The sequence below is a fragment of the Neopelma chrysocephalum genome, unplaced genomic scaffold, assembly GCF_003984885.1.
Source record: "Neopelma chrysocephalum unplaced genomic scaffold, ASM398488v2 Primary Assembly neopelma1_26, whole genome shotgun sequence".
Taxonomy (NCBI): Eukaryota; Metazoa; Chordata; class Aves; order Passeriformes; family Pipridae; genus Neopelma; species Neopelma chrysocephalum.
In genome coordinates this window covers 28,858,509-28,882,843 of record NW_020897695.1, presented here as the reverse complement: position 1 = coordinate 28,882,843, position 24,335 = coordinate 28,858,509, and the positions used below count along the sequence as shown (strand labels likewise).

General features: G+C 36.6%; 1 protein-coding gene across 1 annotated transcript in view; it reads left to right on the top strand.

Moving 5' to 3' along the window:
- Positions 1 to 24,335, top strand: part of CDKAL1 (CDK5 regulatory subunit associated protein 1 like 1) — a 412,746-nt gene that overhangs the window by 307,671 nt on the left and 80,740 nt on the right. The window contains exon 13 of the mRNA XM_027676037.1: positions 11,607 to 11,669. Coding sequence (XP_027531838.1) covers positions 11,607 to 11,669 — 63 coding nt within the window. The remainder of the gene's footprint in view (positions 1 to 11,606; positions 11,670 to 24,335) is intronic.

The window sequence follows — 24,335 nt, the reverse complement described above, 5'->3', positions numbered from 1 at the left end:
CATCACTTAGATCTGTCATTATATTTATCAACTGTGGGAGCAGTACATAATGCACTGAGATTTTTTTCTGTAAGGATAGCATAATGCAATGTACACCTTCTCAGTGTTGTCTGCCAGACAAGTTGTATTTGACATTTCTGTGGGAGCAAACCAACCATCTTGTATTTTATGCCTTTATTGTATGATGGCTACCTATTTTTCTTAGACTGCTTTGCTTTTGCTTCCCTTTAGGAGGTCTCCAAGAAGTTTTATGACACTTTCATGACTTGAGTGGCTTCAGATCCACCATATCTCTCTGTGATTGAAATTCTGCAAGGCACTAGAAATAGGTGCTCTTGGGATAAAGTGGATACAGTATAATGTTTAGTTCCTCCTTTGCTGGAGGTGTTGTAGTCATGCATCTCTACACACAAACAGCTGAATCTTCCGTGGTAGCTCATGTGCTCCTAACTATTAAAAATAAATAATTGTCAATCTGTCACTAGACTGTCGCAGCCTGATTGAGAAATAACCAGTCCTGTATCAGGCAATATTAGCTGTCCTCTCCTTCAGCATTTTTTAACTCCAGGCAGCAGGACAGCAAATGGAACAGTATTGCTTGTACAAGGGACACCTTATGCTGTATTCAGAACTCTAAAGGAAAGCTAGCACAGCTGGACCTTGTAGGTGTACCATCAAAGAACAGGTTGGTAAGCTCCCTGTTGAGCAGACAGTAGGGAGAGAGAACAATTGAGGACTGCTCTTGCCTTTGAGCATATGCTTTGGATGTTAGTGGGTAGTGATGTAGCACAATGTGCCTATGGAAGCCAGAGCTAAGGCAAGGAAAGAATTCATCCGCTATCTGGGATGCATTAAGAAATACCTTGATAGGTTTTCATGTACTCCATGATTTTTGACAGAACCAGTCGCACTGTTAAGCACTTGCAGGTGAGAGAGTGCAACTTGAGGTGGTGTTAATTAGTTAACGTGATTTAAATGCCTAGAAAGGAAGGAACCATCTAATTTCTAATACGGGCATAGCAGAGTCACCAATACTTCTTACCTTAGCTTAACGGTGACCAATCCAAAGATCATGCAATGGGATTATGTAGGGATATTCTTTTTCCAAAATATGGAGACATGAGAAGGTGGGAGAAAAGGAAAAAAAGTGAGTAGAAAAAGGAACAATGCCACTTATTCAGCAGTACTGCTACTCCAGCCTACCATCACTACCTTTGAGCTCCCCTGTTAAGTGCTGTGACTAAATGGCATTACATGCCCCAGGAATTAGATGCAGCTGTGGTAACTGTTTCTGCTGTATCAAAGATTCTTGGCCCCTGACACATATCCCCCCTCTCCAACACATGCAATAATGCATGGTGTAACATGCAGAATGTACTTCATGTGTTTGAGAAGCCAAGACTAATTAATGCCTGAGTTCGACTGCTGAACCTCTGTACTAAACTTTGTTTTTTCAGCGGTGCACTTATATTTACTGCTTGCTATTCTGCCAGAATAAAGACCTGAGTGAAGACTTTTATGGCAACTTTGGGAGCAGGGAGTTAAAAATGTGAATACTGGAGGGGAAGACAGACCATGAAGAAAAAAACAATATATAATTCTTCATATTTTTCACTGAACTATTGTAGTATTCCAAGTTAACATTTTCCACCAAGTTGCTTTCTAGTAGTTTTATTTTGTTCCCTTCCAATTTTTATGAGAAAAACATGTGAGGTACTGCAGAAAGCCCTACAAACCACCAAGATAGATATGAATTCCCTCATCTACAAACCTAGTTATTCTCTGATGGGATTTATTTTGATTGGGATATCTGTTGGTTAGTAGCGTATCAATGTCAGTTCTTTTTGTTACTTTCTAGATGGTTACAAATAGTTTTGCATGTTTTCCTCCCTAGTGTTTTTTTTCCAGAAACTATATGAACTGGCTGACCTATGAAAGCCATGTTCCTCCTTTCCCCTCTTTGAAATACGGTCAAAACATTTGACTACTTTTATGCTGTATCTTTAAATCTACCCCAGTGCTCACCATTTGGTGTGTAGCCAGAACTGCGGGTTTTTGCAATGAATTCAAAGGAAGGTAATTACCTGTGAATAGGGATTTTGTGGTTAGACAAAGCTGCTAAATAGAACTTTACAAAAGTTTAAAGACCGCTTTATTTTAGAGCTAGATTCAGCTAGAGTTCAAACCACTTCAAGTTATTTGACCAGGTGCTGAAATGAAAATCTGTTTTTGTTGTTGTGGGAGACAGTTGAGCTGGTAGGTTTTAAAATAGGTTGTACCCTTTTGGATAGCTATAAATGATCTGCATATGGAGCTGCTGAAAATTCAGTTCATAGCTGAATCTGGGGAATGAGTTAAATTGCACAGTAACAGCTGGACTGTGCAGTCAGACTCCTGAGAAAGGACAAAACTATTTTTACTCTAGCCTGGAGCTGTGGCTCTTAAATCCTGTGTACTTCAGACACTCGGTAGAATAGAAGTCTTACATTTTCAAGGAGCACAACTGTCTTGCTTGAGAAAGCAAGTCAAAATTCAAAGCTAGATTGGAAATACACTTAGGAAATCAAGTTGGTGCTCCACTTTTTTAAATTTTGCTTTGTTTTTACAGCAGGCACTGATTGGGATGAAAATTACCAACAGCTTCCTCATGAACTTTATAAATCCAATTTGAAAATTTGAGCATCTTAAAGTAAAATATGGCTACAGGTTCAATCTAGGCCGTCTTGTTAAGAAAAATAATTAAGGAAAGTTGGAAAGTGAAATGTGGAGGAAGAGACAAAGTTCTTTCTAAACTTCACTGGCAAGCCTGAAATAGTTACAGAATTTGAAAAGATTATGAAAGTACTCTTAAAGTCATGTAATTTTGTGGGCTGATACCTGTAGCCATGTGCAGCCCACATGTTGACAGTTCAGTATAAAAAAAAATTACTTTTTGGAAACTGTAGTCCTGTAAGATTTATAGTGGCCATGAGCATTTATGACCTATCATCCTTCCCCCGTGAGTCTATCTGAAAAGTCTGATATTGTGAGATTTTTAGTTGCAAGGAAGCTGACATGACATCAGGAATTTGGAATACCACATACTCCTGTGCAGAATAGAAGGGAAGGAAGATACTCTCACAGATAAAGTAGAAGAGTCTTTGATTTTGAGGGAGAAAACAGTTTTTATCTCCAATATAAATATACATGTGGACAGCATCTCAGGGAAATTTCTCCTTTCACTATAAGTATTTTTCTTAGAAAAATTAAAAAAAAAATATGGAAATGTAATTCAGTGACACAAATCTAGTGGTGTCCTGGAGGGTTTTTTTAATTTTTATCTTTTAATTATTATTTTGGTAGGCTTTTATGGGTTTGCATCCATGGCAGTTGCTTATAAATGTCAGAAGTGTATATCATTCTTCTGTATTTCCCACCTAAGCTTAGTTCATTGAAATTTTCAAGATTATAACATTGTTCTGCAAAAGAAGTTTATATAACATGGCATCAGGGTAAAATCAGTGCATAAATTTATTTTACTTCTGTTATATTTAAATCACAGTACAAACTATGAATATATACATATATGGAGTATACTGGAAGCCTTTACCATTAATTACAAGGATTGGATCGGTTAGTTGACATGAGGGCAATAAAAGCTGAAAATTGTGCATCTTTCTCCTTTACCAGTGATTATGAATTATGTACTTTGATCTGGGGCTTCAAGTTAGAATGTTACAGGAAGTTTAAGGACTGTTTTGTAAATTCCCTCTTCCCTTAGAGGGAATTGAAGTGAGTCAGAGAGAGAACCAAACATTTCTTTAAACACCTTTTACTTATTAAGCTTCTGTTATTAGTAGAACCAAGCCATTATTGTTAGAAGCAGGTAACTCTTTGCACAACACATTTGTTTAGTTGCTGGCATTCACTCGCATGCTCACCTGTGGTTACCAGAGGAGCAGTGGGTAAGAGGGCAGCTGCAGCTGTGTGCTCAGATGGGGAGGGTCAGCCTTTGGCTTCCAGGTGGGGTGCTCGGAAAATACCTCAGGGGGATCTGCGTTCCTTTGGGTACAAATGAAATCCTATAGTCTTCATCTGCATAGAGGAGTCACCACCCTCCTGGATGTGGTCCGAGTCTCTGTCTGCTATTGCTCATAGTGGCCTTGGGCAGATTGAACAGTCTGTTGTTGTCTTGAAATTGTTAGTTATTGCAGATTTGGCATGAGTACTAGTCTTCAGAGCTTATTAGTCCTTGGAAAATTTTCACTTGCTACGTTTTCATCAGGTAATGTCATTGCCTTTGGCCTGCCGTTTCCTGTTACAGCTCCATCAAATCTATAGATGCATATAGAACCCATTCACACAAGCTCATACAGAAAGAACCTCTGTGGTGACTGGATGTTTAGATTAGATATGCTTTGTCCTTCTGTCCACTTCATTGGCTCATAGTGAAGTGGAAGAACCACGAAACTGTGCCATTTTATAATATTTACTTGAATTGCAGCTAGGTACCTTACGTAATACTGAAAACTTTTCTATTTTTTCATTTGGAATTTTAATTCACTTTATAAACCAGGTGCTCAGAGCTGAAACAGTGCCAGCACCTGTAGTCACAAGGAACTATTGCCCATAAGTTATTCCATTTAACTGGATGTAGGCATCAGAACAGAAAAACTTTCAAAATTTCGGACTTCTTCAAATGACAATGTGGTTCAGATCTAATAGTTTGTGACTTAACACAGATAGCAAATTAATTTGTATCATGGAGGTAACTAAGCTTGTCCATAATTTGCAAATAATGTAACATTTATGATGGCCCATAAAATGTGCTTTGGAAGAAGAGGACACTGAAATATCCTGAGATGGGTTCTTGGTGACCCTTTCTTGAACTTCATCTGTCTTTGATAATCCCAGTACACTCTTTCAAAGCCGTCACAGTCAATCAGGTCAATGAGTGCTTTGGAACTCGTATGTTTTGCTGTTTTCCTTGCCTGTGCCTGCACCTCTGGTCATTGGGCTAAAAATCTGGGAACTTGGAATTGCTGAAAAACTGGAAGTAGAGTGGAAGACTGAATAATAGATTAAGGTAAAACAGTGCGGGGCATTTTTGTGTGTCTGGTGAATTTGTGTGTAGTGGGTACACATTTGATCTCTCTCATGCAGCAAGCATGTGAGCATTATTTGCTGCTCACTATTTGTACCATGCTGTGCCCTCTGCAGCACTTCTATTTTTGTTCTTCTGGGGATGCTGGAAAACCTGGTGCTTTTAAGGCTGCTAGTGTGTGGTAGAGCACACACATAGCTCACCAGATGACAAGAAGGAAGAGTGCCCTGCAGACAAGTCATTCCTAGGTGTATGGATGTAAGCCCATATATGTCCTGAGCTTAAAAGGTATATATAAAAATTACTTTTCATTACTAAAATGTACTTTTCAGTTCATTCTGGTTTATATTATTGTGTTACTTGCTGCAATAACTATATATATTCAAAATCAGTCTATCCCTCGTGACCAATCACTTTATTTCTGATTTAGTGTCAATCTAATTTGAAATATGGCTGATACCCCAGGCCAAGTTTCTGTCAGATACTTTCGTCCTACAATTTTTTTTTGAGCTAAACAGTCTTCCTAATCAATTACATCAGACATCCTTAGAAAATACCCACCTCATATAGATTATGACATTTCTTATGAATTTCAGACATAAATATCTACCAGAAGTGAGACAGAGCATTTTACAAACTATACTCAATTTCAGGACCATTAAGATAAACAAGTGCTAAAGGCCTTTTCTGAAATTAAGGATTTCTTTGTGGAAGTCTTCAGAATAAATTTTGCATAATTTATAGAATCATAGAATATCCTGATTTGGAAGGGACACACAAGGATCATCAAGTCCAATCCTTAGCCCTGCACAAGACATCCCTAAGAATCACACCATATGCCTGAGAACATCATCCAAATGCTTCTAGAACTCTGTCAGGCTTGGTGCTGTGACTACTTCCCTGGGGAGCCTGTTCCAGTGCCCATCTACTCTCTGGGTGAAAAACCTTTTCCTGATATCCAACCTAAACCTCCCCCAGCTTAGCTTCATGCTGTTTCCTTGAGTCCTGTCTGTGGTCATGAGAATGAAGAGATCAGTCCCTCCCCCTCCTCTTCCCCTCATGAGGATGCTGAAGACCACAGTGAGGTCTCCCCTCAGTCTCCTCTCCTCCAGGCTCAACAAAGTAACCTCAGCTGCTCCTCGTATGACTTCTCCAGACCCTTCACCATCCTCATTGCCCTCCTTTGGACACTCTCCTTTGGACATTAATAGCTTAATGTCTTTCTTACATTGCAGTGCCCAAAACTGCACACAATATTCAAGGTGAGGCCACATCTATGCAGAGCAGGACAATCCCCTCCCTAAACCGGCTGGCGATGCTTTGCCTAATGCCCCCCAGGTTGGCCCTCCTGGCTGGCTCATTCAAAGTGCCGTTGACCAGGACACCCAGGTCCCTTTCCACAGTGCTTCTCTGCAGCCTCTCGTTCCCTAATTTATACATATAACAAGGGTTGCCCCATCCCAGGTGCAAAATCGGGCACTTGCCCTTGTTAAACTTCATACGGTTGGTGATTTGCCCATCTCTCTAATGAAAAATGACAAGAATAACAAATTAATCCTAAACTAAATTATAATAACTGAAATGTACCAGAAGGAATCAAATTCAGCAATATTTGTAAAATGTATGGGTTTGAAGAGTCTGTATTACGTAGCTGAAATTATATGGGAGATAAGGAGGAAATTGCAATGCACATGCTTTAATTGAAAATGAATCCTTCAAGAAATAATTTTCAAATAGGTTGGCAGATGTTCTTGTGAAGATCCTGTGCTGTTTTTTGAAAATATTTGTAATTTTCCATAAATCAGAATCTCTACATAAAATGTAAACTAGACTAAACCATGACTATTTGTGTTGCTGTAATCCTGAGGACAGGATTGCTTTAATGTTTGCAATCATTTTCTAGTATTAATGATTAGTAAAAGTGTGTAAAATTTTATATATTTTCCTGTTTTAGAGAAAAACACATTGCATGAAATCATAAAACTTCTGTTTTTTTTAGAAAGAATCGCTCAGTATAAGAGTATACAAAATATGAATTATCAATGTATAGTTCTGTTGTTAATTGGAGTTGGAAAAAATGTCCACTATCCTGTAACATAGAGGGGAAGTGCTGAATAACACACTGTACAGGATGTGGTATTTTCAATGTATGGATCAAAAATTATTGGAAAGTAATTTCTTAAAGCAAGTTGAATATGTGTGTGTGTCAGTAATTGAAGAAGAACAGTGAGTCTGTTTTAACATAGTAGGTTAGATCAAAAAGACTAGCCAATCACCAAATTATTTTGTATGCTTTGTTATAGATGTGATCAGAAAGACAGGAAGCGTATCAGTAGAAGTGAGTTAGCTATAGTAAGCAGAAAACTTGTCAGGCCTGTATTGTTACTTCTGCCCTTTCAGACCTTACAGGGCACAGATGCAAGAGCATAATGAACACCAGTGATGATTTTATCAAGAAATCTGGCTGGGGCACAATGTTTTTTTCAGGATCATTTCTAAGAGGGTGATGCACTGAATAACTCAAGGTCAAAAGAGATCGGTTCACTGGTTTCTGATCACTTTTTTGAAAGTTGTTTTGCAGAACGCAAAGCAATCTGCAAACTTCGATAACGTGGCAGTTCCAGTGGCTTGGCTCATATCTGTATTGTGGTTATAGGTACATAGATTTAAGGCTTTATGGATTGAATCTCCAAGCAAGGCTTTTAAATATGCTTTGGTTGGAGGAGTTACTATCTCTCTCACTGGTGTTTTGCCAAGGAACTCTTTGGAGATTAAAGGTAGCCCAGTTGGTGTTTTTATACAGGGTGCTCCCAACTCCATTATGTTTTATGGAAGTTCGGAGTTTAGAACTGCTCAAGGCCTCTGTAGTTTTGAGATCACAGATGTAACATAGGGAAAAAGAAGGACACAGTTTTCTTACTGGTCAGAAAATGCATGTTGCTGAAGTTAAAGAATGCCATAGCACAAAACGTGTTAGACGTTGCTGATTCAGAAAAGAAAGCTCCAATCTTATTGTTTTTGCAAGTGTCTGTTATGCTGGAGTCTCTATGCTTTCAGTTATACTGATGAAGAAAACTGAAAATACTTGCAAAGCTGCTTCACTCTTCTCCCAAAGTCTGTCAAAGTTAATTTTTTCCTTGACTCACTAAGTTTAATGTGGTTTTAACTCTTAGTTATGTGATCCATTAGATACTGCAGAAGGAGGTATTGTGGTTTTCCAGACTTGTTTGAAAGAAAAACACAATATTGCTATTGGTTGTTAGCTTGCGCAAGGGTGTGAGATGCTCTATAAGCTTTAAATTAAATAAGGTTCCAGTGGCAATATAAAATTGTTTTATTAATTCTGATCAGCAGTATGTAGAAGAGAAATGAGGGAGAATATTGATAGGTGAGGGAAGAGAACTGAAATAAAGACATTGATTTGGGTGCCTTGACATGTTATTATTCACTGTGCTCATGAAGGAAAAGAAGAATATTTGAACAAAACAGATATGTGTCCTTGTTACTGGAGGCAGCCCCAATTACTGGAGGGATTTTAAATCATGGGAGCAAAAAAACAGATAGGAGAACTTTGCTGGTGATATATTGAGGCTGACACCTTCAATGGAACTGCTAGAATCTGCAGATCTGTCACAGTATTAGGCTGAAATTATTGAGAACTTTGAAGGTGAAAATAGACTTTATTAAATTGAAAGTTAAGTCTAAAGGAAATCAGTAATACCTTCATATTGGGGACTAATTTTGCCCCTTTTATTCCTAGATGAAAACTGACAATATTCCATTTAAGTAGCTTCTAAGTAATCTGTAATAAAAATACCTTGGCAATATTGTAGTTCTCCTTCACAATAAACATTGTAGACCTACGATACCATGCTTGAAAGGAAAACAAACAAGTTTTAAACTACATTAAAATCATCTGAAAGACAGGTAATTATCACCTGAGTATTAAAAGAGGATCATCAGATAAGTGCAATATACTGCAAAATGTGTGAGCTTACAATGTTTGGCATTTGGTATAGCTATTTAATTTATTATTTTCCTGAAGTACTTTCTGTTGAAGGGGTTACCATTAGAGGAGCATGAATTCCTTGTTCTGTCCTTAGTCTCTGTGTTTTGAAATGTCTTATATTTCTGGTTTTTAGAGGTCTGAGTTTAACTGCACTTGGTGTTCTAGAAGGACACAAATTATCACTAAGCAACCTTTACTCTCTGCTTAAGGCATTTTTATCTCTGTGTATTCAGAGTCCATACAAAACAGTTGAATGCTGTTTAGATTTACATCAGCTAAGCATATGGGGCATCCTGGGAATTTTGGGACATTTTTGCACCTCAAGATGCATTATGCATCTCAAGAAGTTTTATTCCATGTTCTTCTGTGTTATGGATTTTCAGCATTTCCCTAGTCAGGAGTGTTTTTGTTTTGTACAAAACCCGAAATTTTTGTGGAAGGGCAGGAAAGGAACCATAATTTTCTATAATAAAAAGCGGAAGACTATCAGTGTGTTGTGTAAGGGAAGCCATCTTCATTCTTCATCTAGTCTAGATGAGTGTGTAGCCAGCATTTTGGTGAAAGTCTGAGAGTGAAAGATAGACATTTTCTGTCATACAGTTTTATTGTGTGTTATTAAAGCTATTGCAGTCAAAATGAATATAAGAGACATAGTCTTCAGTAACAAAAAGCAAGAATTAGACTTTTTCTGAATTTCGTAGGGTTTTCCTCCTGGAAAGATTAGTCAAGGCCTCCATAATCCATAGTAAAATGCTTTTGTCTTCTTGCATGTCACAACATTAAATAATTTTTTTAAGCAATATTTTTATTAATCATTTTGATATCTCCTTTTAATTTATTATCACATTTCTCCAAATCATCTTTATAGTATTTTAAGTATTTTGACTGTGTGTAATGGTACTACCAGGAAAGAAGCCATTGTAAGTTGGTGATTTGAACTGTAGGTTTGTTGGTTTGGAATTTGGATTGATACTTTCATTTGAGCATGGGTTTTTTTTCCCCACTGGAAGTAAAAGAAATATCAAATGAGGGTTAGAGGGTGAAGTTTCCTCTATTAAGGGAGATCTTTTCTATGGCAAAGGCATGTTCAGTTGCTGAGAAAGTCTGTACTGAGAAATGTCTTTTTTAATATAACTTCTGTTGGTTTTAAAGCCCTGTATTAAACTCAGAGAAACAAGTCCTGTTAGATATTAATTATAGTAACTGAATAGAATTGTGAATGACAGAAGTAACCTTTGCATACTGAGAACAGAATTTACCATTCTCCCTCACCTTAAAGAAGGGTAGTGACTTTGTTTTCTTGACTCTTTAGTGGTCTAAAGCATAGGTATATATACCTGACATAAGTAGTAATATTAATCTGATATCTTTAATGATTCAGAAATATCCAGATGTCATAAATTTATGCTAGTAACAGAAGTTACCACTTTTATGACTAAGTTGCTGAATGCTTCACTGAAAATAAAAACTGTGTAAAGAAAGGAAATACATAGTTTATCTTGTACAATCAAAAATTACTAAATTGCTCCATAGTTTCCAGAAGTTAAAATAAATACTACAGTCATGCAGCTGTCTATTTAGTTCCCAGCATGCTGAAAACATGAACAGATCCTACCAATTTAGCTGGAAAACTACTTTTACAGAAACAATGGCTAAATAAGACACTGGTACAAACTACAAGCAAGGAGTTCATGCAGTTGTCTCACCTTTAACACATTTTCCAACACGCATAGCCTTCCCAAACTATAAGTAAACATTGATTTTGACATAATAAAACTTTGAACTTATTTGTGACTCATCCCTGCATTAAAGATGAAGGGTGTTTTTCTCTTCTCCCTGCCCCCACTCCATAGCATGCAGCTGAGAGAGTCTGTTAACATCAGCTGAAATCACTGAAAGCTCTTTCATTAAATTCAGTAGAAGCTGGATTAAGCAGGTTTTGTCTTTGAACTATGCTCTTGATGGAAGAAATTTTTTCCCCTTTGCCTTGGCATTAAATGGCATATCACCTATTAATTTTCCACAATCAAGGCAATGAGAGTATTAGCATCAAAAGAAATAGAAAAATAATAAATTATTCTTCTTTAAACTGACTTCCTTTAAACCGAATCTCCTATAAAGCAAGACTGCATGTACATGCTAGAATAGTAGACAAGTCTTTGCAAGATTGTAGCCTAATCTCTAAGTTTTGTTATCTGTATTATAAAACGTTATTTATAATTTATTTTGCAAAATTAAAACTAATCTGAATTGTTTACACATTCCACTGATGTTCCACAGATTAGTGTTTATTATTTATTAAGGATATTTTCCTAACATTGTTAATATATATGTTAATTATTTCCTGTAATATTTAATGTCCTTCATCTGCATACACCAGTCTTCATACCTACAGTTCCATTAACAAAGTAGGGAGAGAATGTGTTTGTACCTGAATACAGCTTTTTTAATCAGTAATCTCTTTTTCTCCCCTAACTTTTCTAATATGGTCTATTTATTAATATTGCTTTACAGAAAAAACAGAGAACAAAGGATCTGTCCCAGCTGTTTCATTCATACAATCCATATGATCATAAGGTAAGAAAAAAATATACTACCTATATTTGTTGTTAAGAAAAATACCAAACATTTGTGATAACTATATTTCATGTTTAATACAAAAATGAGAGTAAGTTATAAAATTGAAAGCGCGAGGGTATTCATTTTACTTAAATTTTGCTATCATATAAATGTTTCTTTATTTCTTCAAGCCAAGCTTGAAAAGGTGCATTTTCTGATTTGTGAAACCCATGATTCACATTAACCTCATAGAAGTCTAGTATAATTTATAGACTGACACTAAATCCTGCAAAGTGACCATATGTGGTATTGGATTCCCCTCTTTTTTGCTCTCTCTTTGGAAACTGTGTTACCCTTGAGTATGTTGCTTAGCCTGTTGTGTCAATTAGGCCCTGAGATACATGATACTAGTGAATTATCTATTGATTCTGGGAGCGTGGTTTGAAGAGGCTGCTTTGCTAGCAGCCTGGTGGTTGTCTGCAGGAAGAAGAAGAAATGCACATAAACATTATAACTTGATTCTTATTTGTAAAGTCTGAGAACTCTGGTAAAAAAAAACAAAAACAAAAAACAAACAAAAAATTATATATTATAATTCGTACTAAATGGAAAAAAAAAGAAGGTCACTTCCCTAAAGACATTGCAATGTGAAATTAAAAATTAAAGCTGTTACAAGAAGGTTTTGGAGAACCAAGAGACAGAGATCACAGCATTTCTGTGCAATAGCTACGTCATGGGGTTCTTGTAGACCTTATGCAAAAGAGAGCATTAAGCAGCAGATTGAAGGAGAGTTAAGTAAGTTTGTAAATGTTTTTGGGGAATTCCTCCTATCTTGGATGCATCTGTGGGCATGTTTTTTAAACAAGTGCACAAAACTCTTTAACGGTTTGTCAGCAGCACGAAATGTCTATCTTTGCTGCTTCTGTTTTGTGAAGTGTGTGTGATTTTGCAAGTATCCAGTAAAACAAAGGAAGATTTGAAACGTTTCTGTTGCTGTTTGGACATTTCAAAGGAAAGTTCTGAACTCTACCTCTTCTCTTCTGGCCCTGTACCAAATACATTAGAAAAATCAGCTAGGTTTTAAATACGGGAGAAGAAGGTGGCAGAAGTGTGTTTGTATGTGCACCTATCTGTTCGCATGAACATATGCATAAATGTGTGTAACTGCACATATGTCTATGAGAAAGAAGTACAGTGAGTAAATTAATGGATAAAGTATATCAGATAGGTTGTTGCTATGAGAGTTCCATAGTTACTAGCAGCTTGAAAATTTATGATTTTAAAAAATATTGTCAATCAGTAGGTATATTCTATAATTTTAATAATTATATATAATTTCAAGTTAAACCCATCACTTCAAAGTACTTTTTTATAGATAGTCTCCCATTATTTACAAGGATTGGTAAACCAGATATTAAGGGCCTGTGAAAATGGAGAAACATGAAGAATAAAGAAAAATAGTGTGATGAGATTTTGAATGGGATTGTTGCTTTTTGGAACTGAAGCATTTTAAGGTAAATGTAATAACAAGTCAATTAAGATCTAATAAGGAGACGCAACTGATGAACTAGAAGCTCTGATATTCCTCTCCATGTCTAAATTCTCCTGTACCAAACACTTTTTATTCATAGTACAAGGAAATTCCATTATTCTTTTATTAGCACTTTTAATGGAACTTGGCCATTTGTAACTCCTGCTGCCTTCCTGCTCATATCCTTTGTGGCATTATATCAAAGTATCCTTGAATGATTTTGGCTGCAGTTGTGAAGACTTGTGCACTCTTTACAAATTAGTCATCAGGCAATGTGGAATTGAATATAAATGCTTAGATACATTCCCTTTTGATCTTTGTTTTAGGACCTTTAAAAAATTATTAAAAGTAGCACAATTGTTTGATGAGTGATTTTTTAAGCTCCACTCTTTTACTTCTAAGCACATTCTGCATATATGTATATATATATATGAGTATAAAAGAGGAAGGGGAATAAAGTTTATTAAAATAAAGTTTATTAAAATTATGATCTTTCCTCATTTACCATTTGACAGGGAAGGTTTTCCTTCTGCTAACTACTTCCTATTTGTAGTGGCTTCAGCAAACTCACTGCAGATTTCTTGCTCTGTGCTTTTAATTCCACCTCAGCTGCCATTTTCACAATTGTTCCGGTCTAGGCGAGGGCTTTTAATTTTTATATTAAATCTAACAGTAATCAGCATTAATTGGAAGTACAATTATTTCAAGTGAAGGTCTATATTAGTTTTACTCTAGTTCAGTTTTGCTTGATGTACATGGTGTATAAAGGGAGATTTCATGATGGCTTTGTGAAAGTGTGGGTTATGTAGGATCATGGCACAAATGATTGGAATTAGTGACTTCCAGGATTCTTACTTTGTTGATTAAAAGATTTTTCCCTGAGAACCTTTCTAAAGTAGAAAAGAGATAAACTTAAGGATAAGTTGGCACTTAGTGGCAGTAGTTAAAACAGTTCATAAGTAAAAAGCTTATGAACTACAGTGGCTGAAACAGGATTTGCTACCAAGACTTGATAGTACATCTTCCTTTTGTAATGGGATATCTCACAGAAAAGAGAAAAATCAATCAAAAAATCAGAAAATGTTCATTCTTGCATGCTTGTATTTCACTCACTAGAACAGAAAGTGTTTAGTAGCTACACGAATGGAGTAACTACACTAATCTTACTAACCTTATTGCTATTTATGCATGGTCAGGAGACCAATAGCTTTTAGAGATAGTAGCTGTTCCTGGAAATTTTACCTCAATATGTATTTGCCTATCTAGTGTAAGTCACTGTATCCTGAAAGATTTAAATGTTTGTGGTCCTGCATTCCCAGGTGAAAAGCTAGCTCTTTTATGGAGGAGCTCTTTTCCTTTCACTTCCAGGTGTGGAGTCTTATCCAGTGAGGCATTAATTCAGCAGCAAAGGGGGCAGAGCTTTTAAATTCTTCTCTACAGAAGGGATGGAAAAGTGGGAGATATCCTGCTCCTGCTGATAGCAGAGGAGAAGTAGTTAAGCTTCTATATTACATTACCATCTAATTGCCCTACTCACTGTTCAGATGAAACCATACAGCATCAAATCTCAAAAATTGCCCTTCGGTTGTTTACTTATCCTATCCAGAGTGATTTGAGCCTGCTCTCTTTAACCTGGTGTCACCATACTGCTTACAGAGCCTCCAAGTACAGAACCTGTGGGTCTCTCAGCTCCAGTGCCACTGAAAAAGCTTGTTGCAGCATCAATCTTGAACGCCTGGCAAACATATTGAATTCTTGGTGTCAGACGCATTCAAAGAGTTCCATTTTCATGGACTTTTCTTTTGTTATTGTTAAAATAAATGTCTTCTAAAATTCATTTTTATCAAAACTAAATAATTATTTAAGAAACACTGACTATATCTTGGTTATGAAAAACTGTTCCAGGTGTGTGATTCCCATTTGTTCAAACTTATTTCCCTTAGCATATGTAAAAATACATAGAACTCTATTTGTAGAAGCCATTCCTTGTGCTGAAATACTTGCTTTTTCCTGTGTTTATGTAGAGTGGGAATATGTATAGTCTGGCTTTTCTTGAGAGTCAAGTTCTGATTGCTTTGTAACTTTTCTCTAGTTAGCAATATAACAGCTTTTCCAATTATATGTACAGTTTATCTTTTTCTAGGACAGTCAGAAAAGGAATATAAAATTGACATCCTCATGAAGCTGTACCAACAATAATTTTAGTGTTTCAAAATTTAAAAGGTAGTTGAGGAGCACTCTTTTTACCCTTAGCTATAATCTGGCCAGTTTCCTACTAGCTCATTTAATGAAAGATTATGTTTGCACACAAGTAATTTCTGCTGAATGTTTTTTTGTGTGTACACTGTGAGGTTTCGCATTGCACACAGGAAGAATTTTACTCTGCTTGCAGTAGATGTTTAACTTAAAAATGATGGAGTTGGACCTTTCTCCCAAGTTATGTTTGTCCTTTAATATTTATGTCTCACTTTTTTCAAAGCTATTAAAGTAGTTGTGATAGTAGGTCACCTGGTCAAAACAACAGGTTTGAGAAGCTTAATAGGAGTTTCACGACCCCATATGCATCAAGTGTCCAAATTCAGCCTCATAGAGCCCTAGTTCCTTTTTTTCTTTTTGTCAGATGAGTTTAAGTATTCAGTCTGGCCCTGGAGCAGTTGTTTAAAACTGTAATCCTCAATTTATGCTCTGCAAAAGAATGTTTTTACGTGTAGAAAACACAGTATAGCAGAAGTACTATTCATTTTGCTGCTTTGCCTCCTTGGGAGGATAGCCAGAGAGACCTTAGGGCATGTCCATACATGCCTCTGGCAGCATGGTGCTGTTACAGTGAGAAATCCCCTGAGAGTTGCGCTTAAAACTCAGCTCTGTATTTGTTTTGCCTTTTGCAACCTGAATCTCTTGCTCTCAAATAGGACATGATCTATGAAAAAATAAGGTCACGTCTTATAGTGTTAGGGATTTATTTTAGCATATACTGTGTCCAACCAAGTAAGAAATAAAGTCAATATCCATGTGATTTGAAAAGAGTTTTTTGAGATATTTTCTGCCGAACTGAAACTGCTCAGGATTAAAAAATTAATTCCTATTTCAAAATGTGCTCCAATTGATGAAATGCTGCTAAAATAATTGTAAAATCTTAAAGCTTCATGCTTTTGAGTGTTCTTTCTTAATGCGTTCTGGAACTGTTAACTAAAAAAACTAAAACCCTCTGGACAATGCATGTGTGTTTGGCAAGTTATATGGAGCACTGTGTTAAGATGCACAAGTAAGTAACAAAAAACTTTTTGTTTTTTTGTTTGTTTTTTCCTTGGGGTTTTTTTTCTTGTTAGGATTGTTGGGGTGGGGTTTTTGGGGGGATTTTTTTAGCTCTTAGCCTGGTAAGCAATTTTGGGAGGCAGGGGTGTGATGTCCGGTACTCTGTCAGCACCGAGAACCGAAAAAACTCTTACCAGGGTGAAGACTGTTTAGTTAAACAGCGAAATGAGGGGAGATGGAAAGTTAAGAGCTTCAGCTGGCATCAGTTTTCCTACCGATGAGCTACATCCTTTCATTTTTCTCCCATGTACAGGGAATCCTTTACAAATAAGGAGATTTGAACAAAAGGAATTCTGGAGTCTACGGAAAGAAACCACTTCAAAATGCCTTCTGTTGGTTAACTTTCTAATGGCAGATATCACCATACTACTCTTTTTAATTAGGTCCTAAAAGCTTTGTTTTTGAAGATGTTTCTGCATTGTGGTATGATGTGCTTTCATAAGTGGATATGTAAATTGAAATGTTGGACACTTGTGGAGTTGGAAGTGTTGCTATGAGAGTAGTTTCTTAAAAGAAGCTGGTGAAAGACTAAAATGTAGTTGCAGCATTAAACATATCTGGCAGATTTACATCTTTCAGTAATCTGTGTTCGTAGTTCCAGATCTCTCAGATTTTGACATCTTCTGCTTCTGTGTTTGCTGCTGTCATCTTTCATAGCTACTGGCATTATAAAGTGGTTTGTTTTATATGCGAGAGATGGCAGCTAGCATGTGTAAACAAACCAGGTTTGGATGCTTTTTGGAGTCTGGAAATGGGAAATTACAGAACTGCTTAAAACCACACACAATTCATAACGTTTTTCCTAAGGACAGTAATCTTACTCAGTTATTAACTGTGTTTTTTAAGATGTGCTGTGAATGTGTAGGTTTTACTTTTGATCCAGGAAAAAAAGAAAGCAGTTTTGAGATACTGTGTCGGCCTTCAGATTTTTTGGATAATGACTTGGGTATATGATTCGGGAAAATAATAAAAATCCTTTAACCTGCTTTCCATTTATTCCAGGAACAGCATTGTACTAAATCATAAGGCAAGTGTGAGGTTGCAATGCCTGTGATATAAGCCATGATCTGAATTTCCTAAAGGAGGTGCTTTGAATTGTTCTTCTGTAAGATGAAAAGGTTTTCTAGGTTATTGCTGAAAAGGGACAGAGCCTTTTGCTATCTCCTGCCTTGAAACAGATTTCAGGTTTAATTTAATAGCTCAGATGTCAGATATGACTGTGTTTTATGGAAATATTCTTATTGTAACCTACATCCATTCTTATCTGTTCCCTTCCCTCATGTTCAGAACTGCTTTTTTAGAGCAGGTTATATAAAGATGTTTTATGCTCTTGATGTAATGTGAGGCTTCAAAGAAGATTACTGAAAGACAAAAGCAATTTCTGTTTGGAAGAGCAGTGCAGTGGCCTCGTGCTAATGGCACGCTTGAACATTACTTGATGATAGAGAAGAAAATCTAATTTCCTGAAAAGCTCCTGCTTATTCTTGACTTAACTCTGAGCTACATTGAAGTTCATGCCATCTCTAACACAGAGCAAGTTAATATACAGTTTGGAAAGGACTGTTCAAATACTGGGAATTTTTTCAGGATTTGTAGAGAATAGACAAAGAAACAAGGCAAGCAATACAATGAAAGGGCTCACTTCTCTAGTGAATATCCTATATAGAGGAAAACATATCTGCTATGTTTTAGTTGTATAGCTGAAATGCTGGGACAAAAGAGTTGCAGTCTTATTTGAAGTCTATATTGCAGCCAGAAAATTAAAAAACAAGGAACCCAATTCATGCATATATTACTCTAAACCCAATGGTTTGTTGGTTCATTTTGTTTTACACAAAACCTAAAATATATACAGACAGGTATATATGATTTTTTGGTTAAAACCATATTTAATGCTAGTATCTTCTGCTGTAATTGGATATTTAAAGCATCTAACCCTGTTTGATGCTAACTGAATGGTTTGGGATTGTTACCTCAATTATCAACCAGAAGGGAGGCTTTTCCAGTTTTAGGCTAGAGTGTATTTTTTCTTTTAAAATGGTCTTTCAAAAAATTGTGTAACACTAGTCTGTTAAATCACGTTTGCATCTACCCATAGAGGTACTGCTATATAATGATGTATGTGCTTAGATGTCGAACATGGTTTCACAGGTACTGATACAATATTGAAACATCTTCATTAATGATCTTGAGAACAGTTTTAGTGAATGAGCTGATGTAATCCGCATACCTCTCCCCCATGTAAAGACATGTATACACTTTTTCAGCTAAACAATTGTAAAAATAGTGGTCATTTACTTCACAGGTTTTCTCCTTGGTACAGCATGGAAGTGCTACCTGGTAGAGCAGGTTGCCTCAAATAAGTATATTCTACCTCCAAAAAAGTATTGAAACAGAAAATGAGAGACAAGTTTTACAGTGTCATTAAATATCTGCCATATGAAGTCAAGTAAAACAAATTCTTCGATGCACACTAATCCTCTTGTTATTGTCCAGAGAGAGGCATTACCCTTTGCTGCGTGTCTTGTATCATTTATGTACCTTATCCATCATTGCTCTGTTACTAACACAAAAGTACTAAAAAGAGAGGTATTTTAGGTTTTTTCAAATTAGTTGCTGGAAAACCTTGACATCACAAAAAATAAAAAGGCCTAGCCCTGTTACAGTTTTTTTAAGCTCCCTTCAATCTTATCTTGGCAATGTGATGGAGTGTTTAACTAACAGTTCTATGGACATTTCAAGTTCAGGTATCTTTCCTTGTCCCATTCCCTAACACCTCATTTGACCTATATCTCTCTGTGGCTGTACAATTTGTAGTGGATTGGATTTCCCAGTTCTCTCACACTTTCTCTCCTTTCCCCACCCTACCTCCACCTCTTTCTTTATTCTATTGCCATTTCTCCCCCAAAAAAAAGTGTTTTTTTCCCTATGTACTCTACCTTCTTTTTTCTGTTTCTTCCTACTGAACTATTCTTTCTTTAATATCTTCTTCTGGTATTAACATTGTATTGTCTCTCTTATTTACTTTTATCCACCTGCCCTTCTGGTTTGTTTTTTTTTACTTTTTCCTGTTTGTGGAGCCCCTTGGTTCTACAGCTATACTTTGGCATGGCATTAAAGTGGCTGTGGGAGGAGAAGGCATCAGTGCATCAAGTGTAGCAGTGCATGAGCACACTGTTGTGGAAACCCATCCACAGAGGTGGTAGTAGAATTCTTCACTATTTCAACTTTGCTATTGACCTACATATTCATGTGACCAAGCTCTTGAGCTTGCTTGCTTTTAACTAATGACATATCAAGAGACCAAAGTTTTGGGAACTTCACCAATAGATATGATAACTATCTTTATGTTCTGTTCCCCATCTTCTCACTGGAGACCTGTATACTTGAATTAATTTGATATATTATTTAAAATTTTAGATGTTAATCAAGAAGGCATCAATACTTTTATTACTGGAAGATTTTGAGTAGTTTTCTAGTACCCGAAATCTTGAGTAAGATTTTGACTTTCTTGCATGGAGGGAGGATATTCCATTTATTTTTCTTCTTACTTACTCCTGTTTAAATGTTCTTGTTTTAATGACCTTTGGACATAAAGCTGTGAAGGAGGTGTGGATTTGCTGGCTTTGTGTCTGATAATAAGGTATGGAAATGTTGATCTCCTTATCCTCTCGTAATATTCCTCTGCATAGCCTTGCATATATGCACATACATGAGCACACACACACAAAACCCTATAACCAACAAAACCTTTATTTGAGATTGATTCCAAGTATCATCCAGAAACAATCTGCTGTATATCAAATAAGTCAGGGAAGGATGGGATCACATTTTTCCCGAATTGTAGTAAGTCAGTACTGGCTACTATTCCATCTTCTGCTGTCATATAAACTCTTGGAACTAGAAACACTCCATTAGTTTTTATTTTGTTATAATTTCCTCTCTGTACTATATTCCGCTCAAGAGCATGAAGAAAGGCTAGTTATACAGTTGAAAACACAACTTTGAGTAAAGTGACCATGTAAAACAATAGATATAATTTGGACTTCAAATTGCTCTGCACAGGAAACTACTTCTCCTGCCGTCTGTCCTCACAGTGCAGTTCGGCCACTCTGTGTGACCTCAAGTGCTCTGCTTTGAAGGGCAGCTGGAGGAGGAGTCTCAGAATTTGCCAGCAAACCACGTGGATTTTGCATGGTTAATCTAGGTGATTGTCACCTGCAGTGAAGCATCTTATTTTAGCTGCTTGTGAAATTTAGGATTCTCACAAACGCTCAGTGGTCTTGCACTCAGTCTGCCTGTGTCTGAGGGAAGCTCTCATGATCTTAGGGGACAGAGTGTTTGTATTCAGATGTAACTAGAAAAACATCCTGTGTTTTTTACCAATTACTCATTATTTCTGAAAATTGCAGGATGAGTGCTGAAGGATGTCAGTGTTCTGATGATACAGTATACGTGCTTACAGTAAAACTAGCAACGTTTACTTAAATCTCCCACATCCTAACATATACTCAGGTGAATTATGGTAGGCCAGAAAGACTGTCAAACCTTGTTCCAGGGTGGAGGTCCACAGTCAGTAGACTTTGAGTTCATCCTGCAGTGTGGACATACCATGAAGGTTTAGATTGCAGTTCAGGGCACAGGAAAGTATCTAAGACACATGATTCTACTTCAGCTGTACTTGAGCTTTAGTGTATCAGAAGAAAGGACTGGTGTTGTCAGTAGGAAGAGAGGTACAAATGTCAGTAGGAAGAGAGGATGTTGTTATAAACGCACATTAGCAAGGCCCTTTTCATTCCCTTAATATGACATGTTTTTCATATTATTTTTCCCCTGTGTTCTCATATTTTATGAGCATAAAAGGGTTTTCATCCATCTGAAGATGTAATTCTAGAGACTACCTCTCTTTGAATTGCATTATGTGAAGGATAAGATGCTTGTGGGGCTAATGGCAAATTTAAGGTTTGGTATCTCATGATCCATCAGGATAAAAATGGAGGGTTTATATCTCCATAAAGGACCAAAAGCATTACAATTTCTTCATGATAAGTGTGGCATTTTCTAATATCGCTGAAAGTAAGAAAGAAGTTGATCTTTAAGATGACATTTTAGTTCATATAAATGTTGCTGTAGGTCATGTTTCATTTTTCTTTCACCCGTTTCTCATGCAATCACGACAGTCATAGCTAGTCACCTAGCCCTATAGAAAAAGAAATGGATATGGAATTAGTTGATGCAGGTCTTTAAATGAGAGCATGAGATTAATTTTTTTTTTACAAAATATGTTTCTGTGAAATTTGATATATGTAGCACACGTAAGAGATGTGCTGTGATAAAACGTTTCAGGTTGCAAATACAAGCAGTCATGCTGACAAATCCTTTATTTCATACTGTTCATGCTAGTTCCAGGAGAAAAACACCTATGTGTTATTACTGCTGCTCACTTTTTCATCTCCTTTAATATTGCTAGGATCATTTATGAAGCATGTGTATGGTGAATTATGCTTCTTTGTGCCTTTTATTTTTACAAGCTCATTTTTTAAATAATAGGCCTGCTTGGTAAAAAACTTTGCAAGATATAAGCCATCACTGTCTTACGTTGCAAACCCCAACCTTGTTTTCTGTATAGCATTTGCAGAAGATGTGTAATAAAGCTAAAAATATGAACCATTTTTAAGTCCTGTGTGGGAATAGACATTAAATACCAATTCACGTGTCAGACAGACAGTGGCAGCTGCTTTGTTTATGTATGGCACGATCCCATATTAAATCAAATGGCAAGTGCATAGTTTGACAGATACTGTCATCAGTGCAAACATTATTAAACTCATTAAAGACACTGCTTTTAATTTTTTATTTAAAGTACATATATTTGGCTTGCAGAGCCTTTCCCAGTCAGAGCCTACAGCAGCAAAGTACTAATTCTTCAGTGTTTTTTGCCTAACAAAGTCTGCTGTGTTTCTGGCTGTTCATCAGGGGCAGTGCCACAGTGTTTATGACTTTCCTTTCACATCGTGCATTAGGATCTGTGACCAGAAATTCCATTTGAGAGCACATCGCTCTGGATAGCACTCAGTGGTCTTTTCATTTTGATTGATGGCTCTGGTTTTGCACCATCTGGCTTCTGATAGGCTGCATTAATCATATTCCGAACTATGAAAATTTAGACAGGATTTTTTAATGATGTATGTTGAAAAGTGTGTGATTGTATGTATTTGTGTATTTAATTCCTGTAGGTTCCAGTCATACAAAAGGAGCAACAAGCCTTTCATGCAGTTTGTGTTCAGTTAAATAGGTCTCTAAATAAATCTCTACTTACGAATGCCCATATTTTGATTTTACTCCTAGTTTTAACTTTATTTAATTTTGCTTTCTGTCAGCTGTTTATCGCCACTGCCTGGTGTTGACATTGTTTTCTGTTAGGAACAGTGGACTTGTCTAATGCATTTCGGTTGCACTTCAAGTGTTTTATGTAAATCTTAAAATTTATTTCTGCTGCTTTGATGATATGCTGAAGTTCCTTGCTTCTTTTTAAACTTAGCATGAGATCACAGAATCACAGAATATTCTGAGTTGGAAGGGACCCATGAGGACCATTGCATCCAACTGTTAAGAGAAGGAAAGACCCATACAACGATCAAACCTTGGTGTTATTACCACCATGCTCTGAAACAGAATGTCATCAGGTTTTGCAACAATGCTAAAGTAGGGTTTCTTTATCCTAATTTTCAGCACCAATACTTAATTTAACACAGATTATTGGTGAATTATGATTCTCTCCACCCCATATGTCTGTTCTAAAAAGGTGTGAGACTGCAAACAAACAAGCAAACATTGTTTTTAAAATAAATGAACAAAAAAACATTAATGCATGAGACCTCACTGCTGATCAAACTGTGCCCAGTGTTGAATTACAGTTCTCTAGTAAATCAACACCTGATCTTGAGTAATGTTGCCATGGCCTCACAGATATAGAACTCCCACCATCTTTTGCCTGAATCATTGTAAATATAGTTTACCTCAGAGACATTACAGAAGTTAAAAAGTTAAAGTCTTGCCAACAGGCATAATCAGTATCTTCTCTTAAGTTCCCTGTTAGCTATTCATAAAAGCTTGGATGCCTTCAGAATGCACACTGCTCCCTGGTGTTCCCATTACTCAAGTTCCAGCTTGGAATAGCAGCATCACTGTACAGGCTTGTGGAAGCTGGAGCCACCCAATACATTGTTGATAGCAAAGGTCTACGGTGAAAAGGACAGTTGTTCATAGTAGCATTCTGCAAAAGATCCTCTGAGCTTTGTGAGCTATGAACAAGATATATTACACTTAAAAACATGAAGAAAAAAGTAATATATATATTACAAGTATCTTTCTGAGAACGGAGAGATTATTGATATTGTCATTCAAACACTGGGATGTAGTGTCAAAGGGTGAGTTCAGGGCCTGCAGGATGGTTGATAGAAATCCCTAACAAGTGAAAGATTTATACTGTGAAACTCCTTTTGTCTCTTTCCGGATTTGTATATGCCAGCTTAGGAAAATAGCCCACAACAACTTCTCATACAGACTAATAGTGTTTTCGAGTTTTAGTAAAGCAGCTTAATACGAAGAAACATTATATGATCATATTTTCTGAAATTCAAGACCTTCCTATGCTTTTCAGCTGAACAACTCCAGTCAATCTTATCTTAGCCCGTGCAGGTTTAATGACCTAGCTTCCTGAAGTCAATGCAGTCAATTAATTCTGCACAAATATGCCCTGCATTGCTGTAGTAATGCTGCACGTTCTCTTATCACTACTGTGTTTTTGTTTCTGTTTCAATAAAGACAATGGAGGG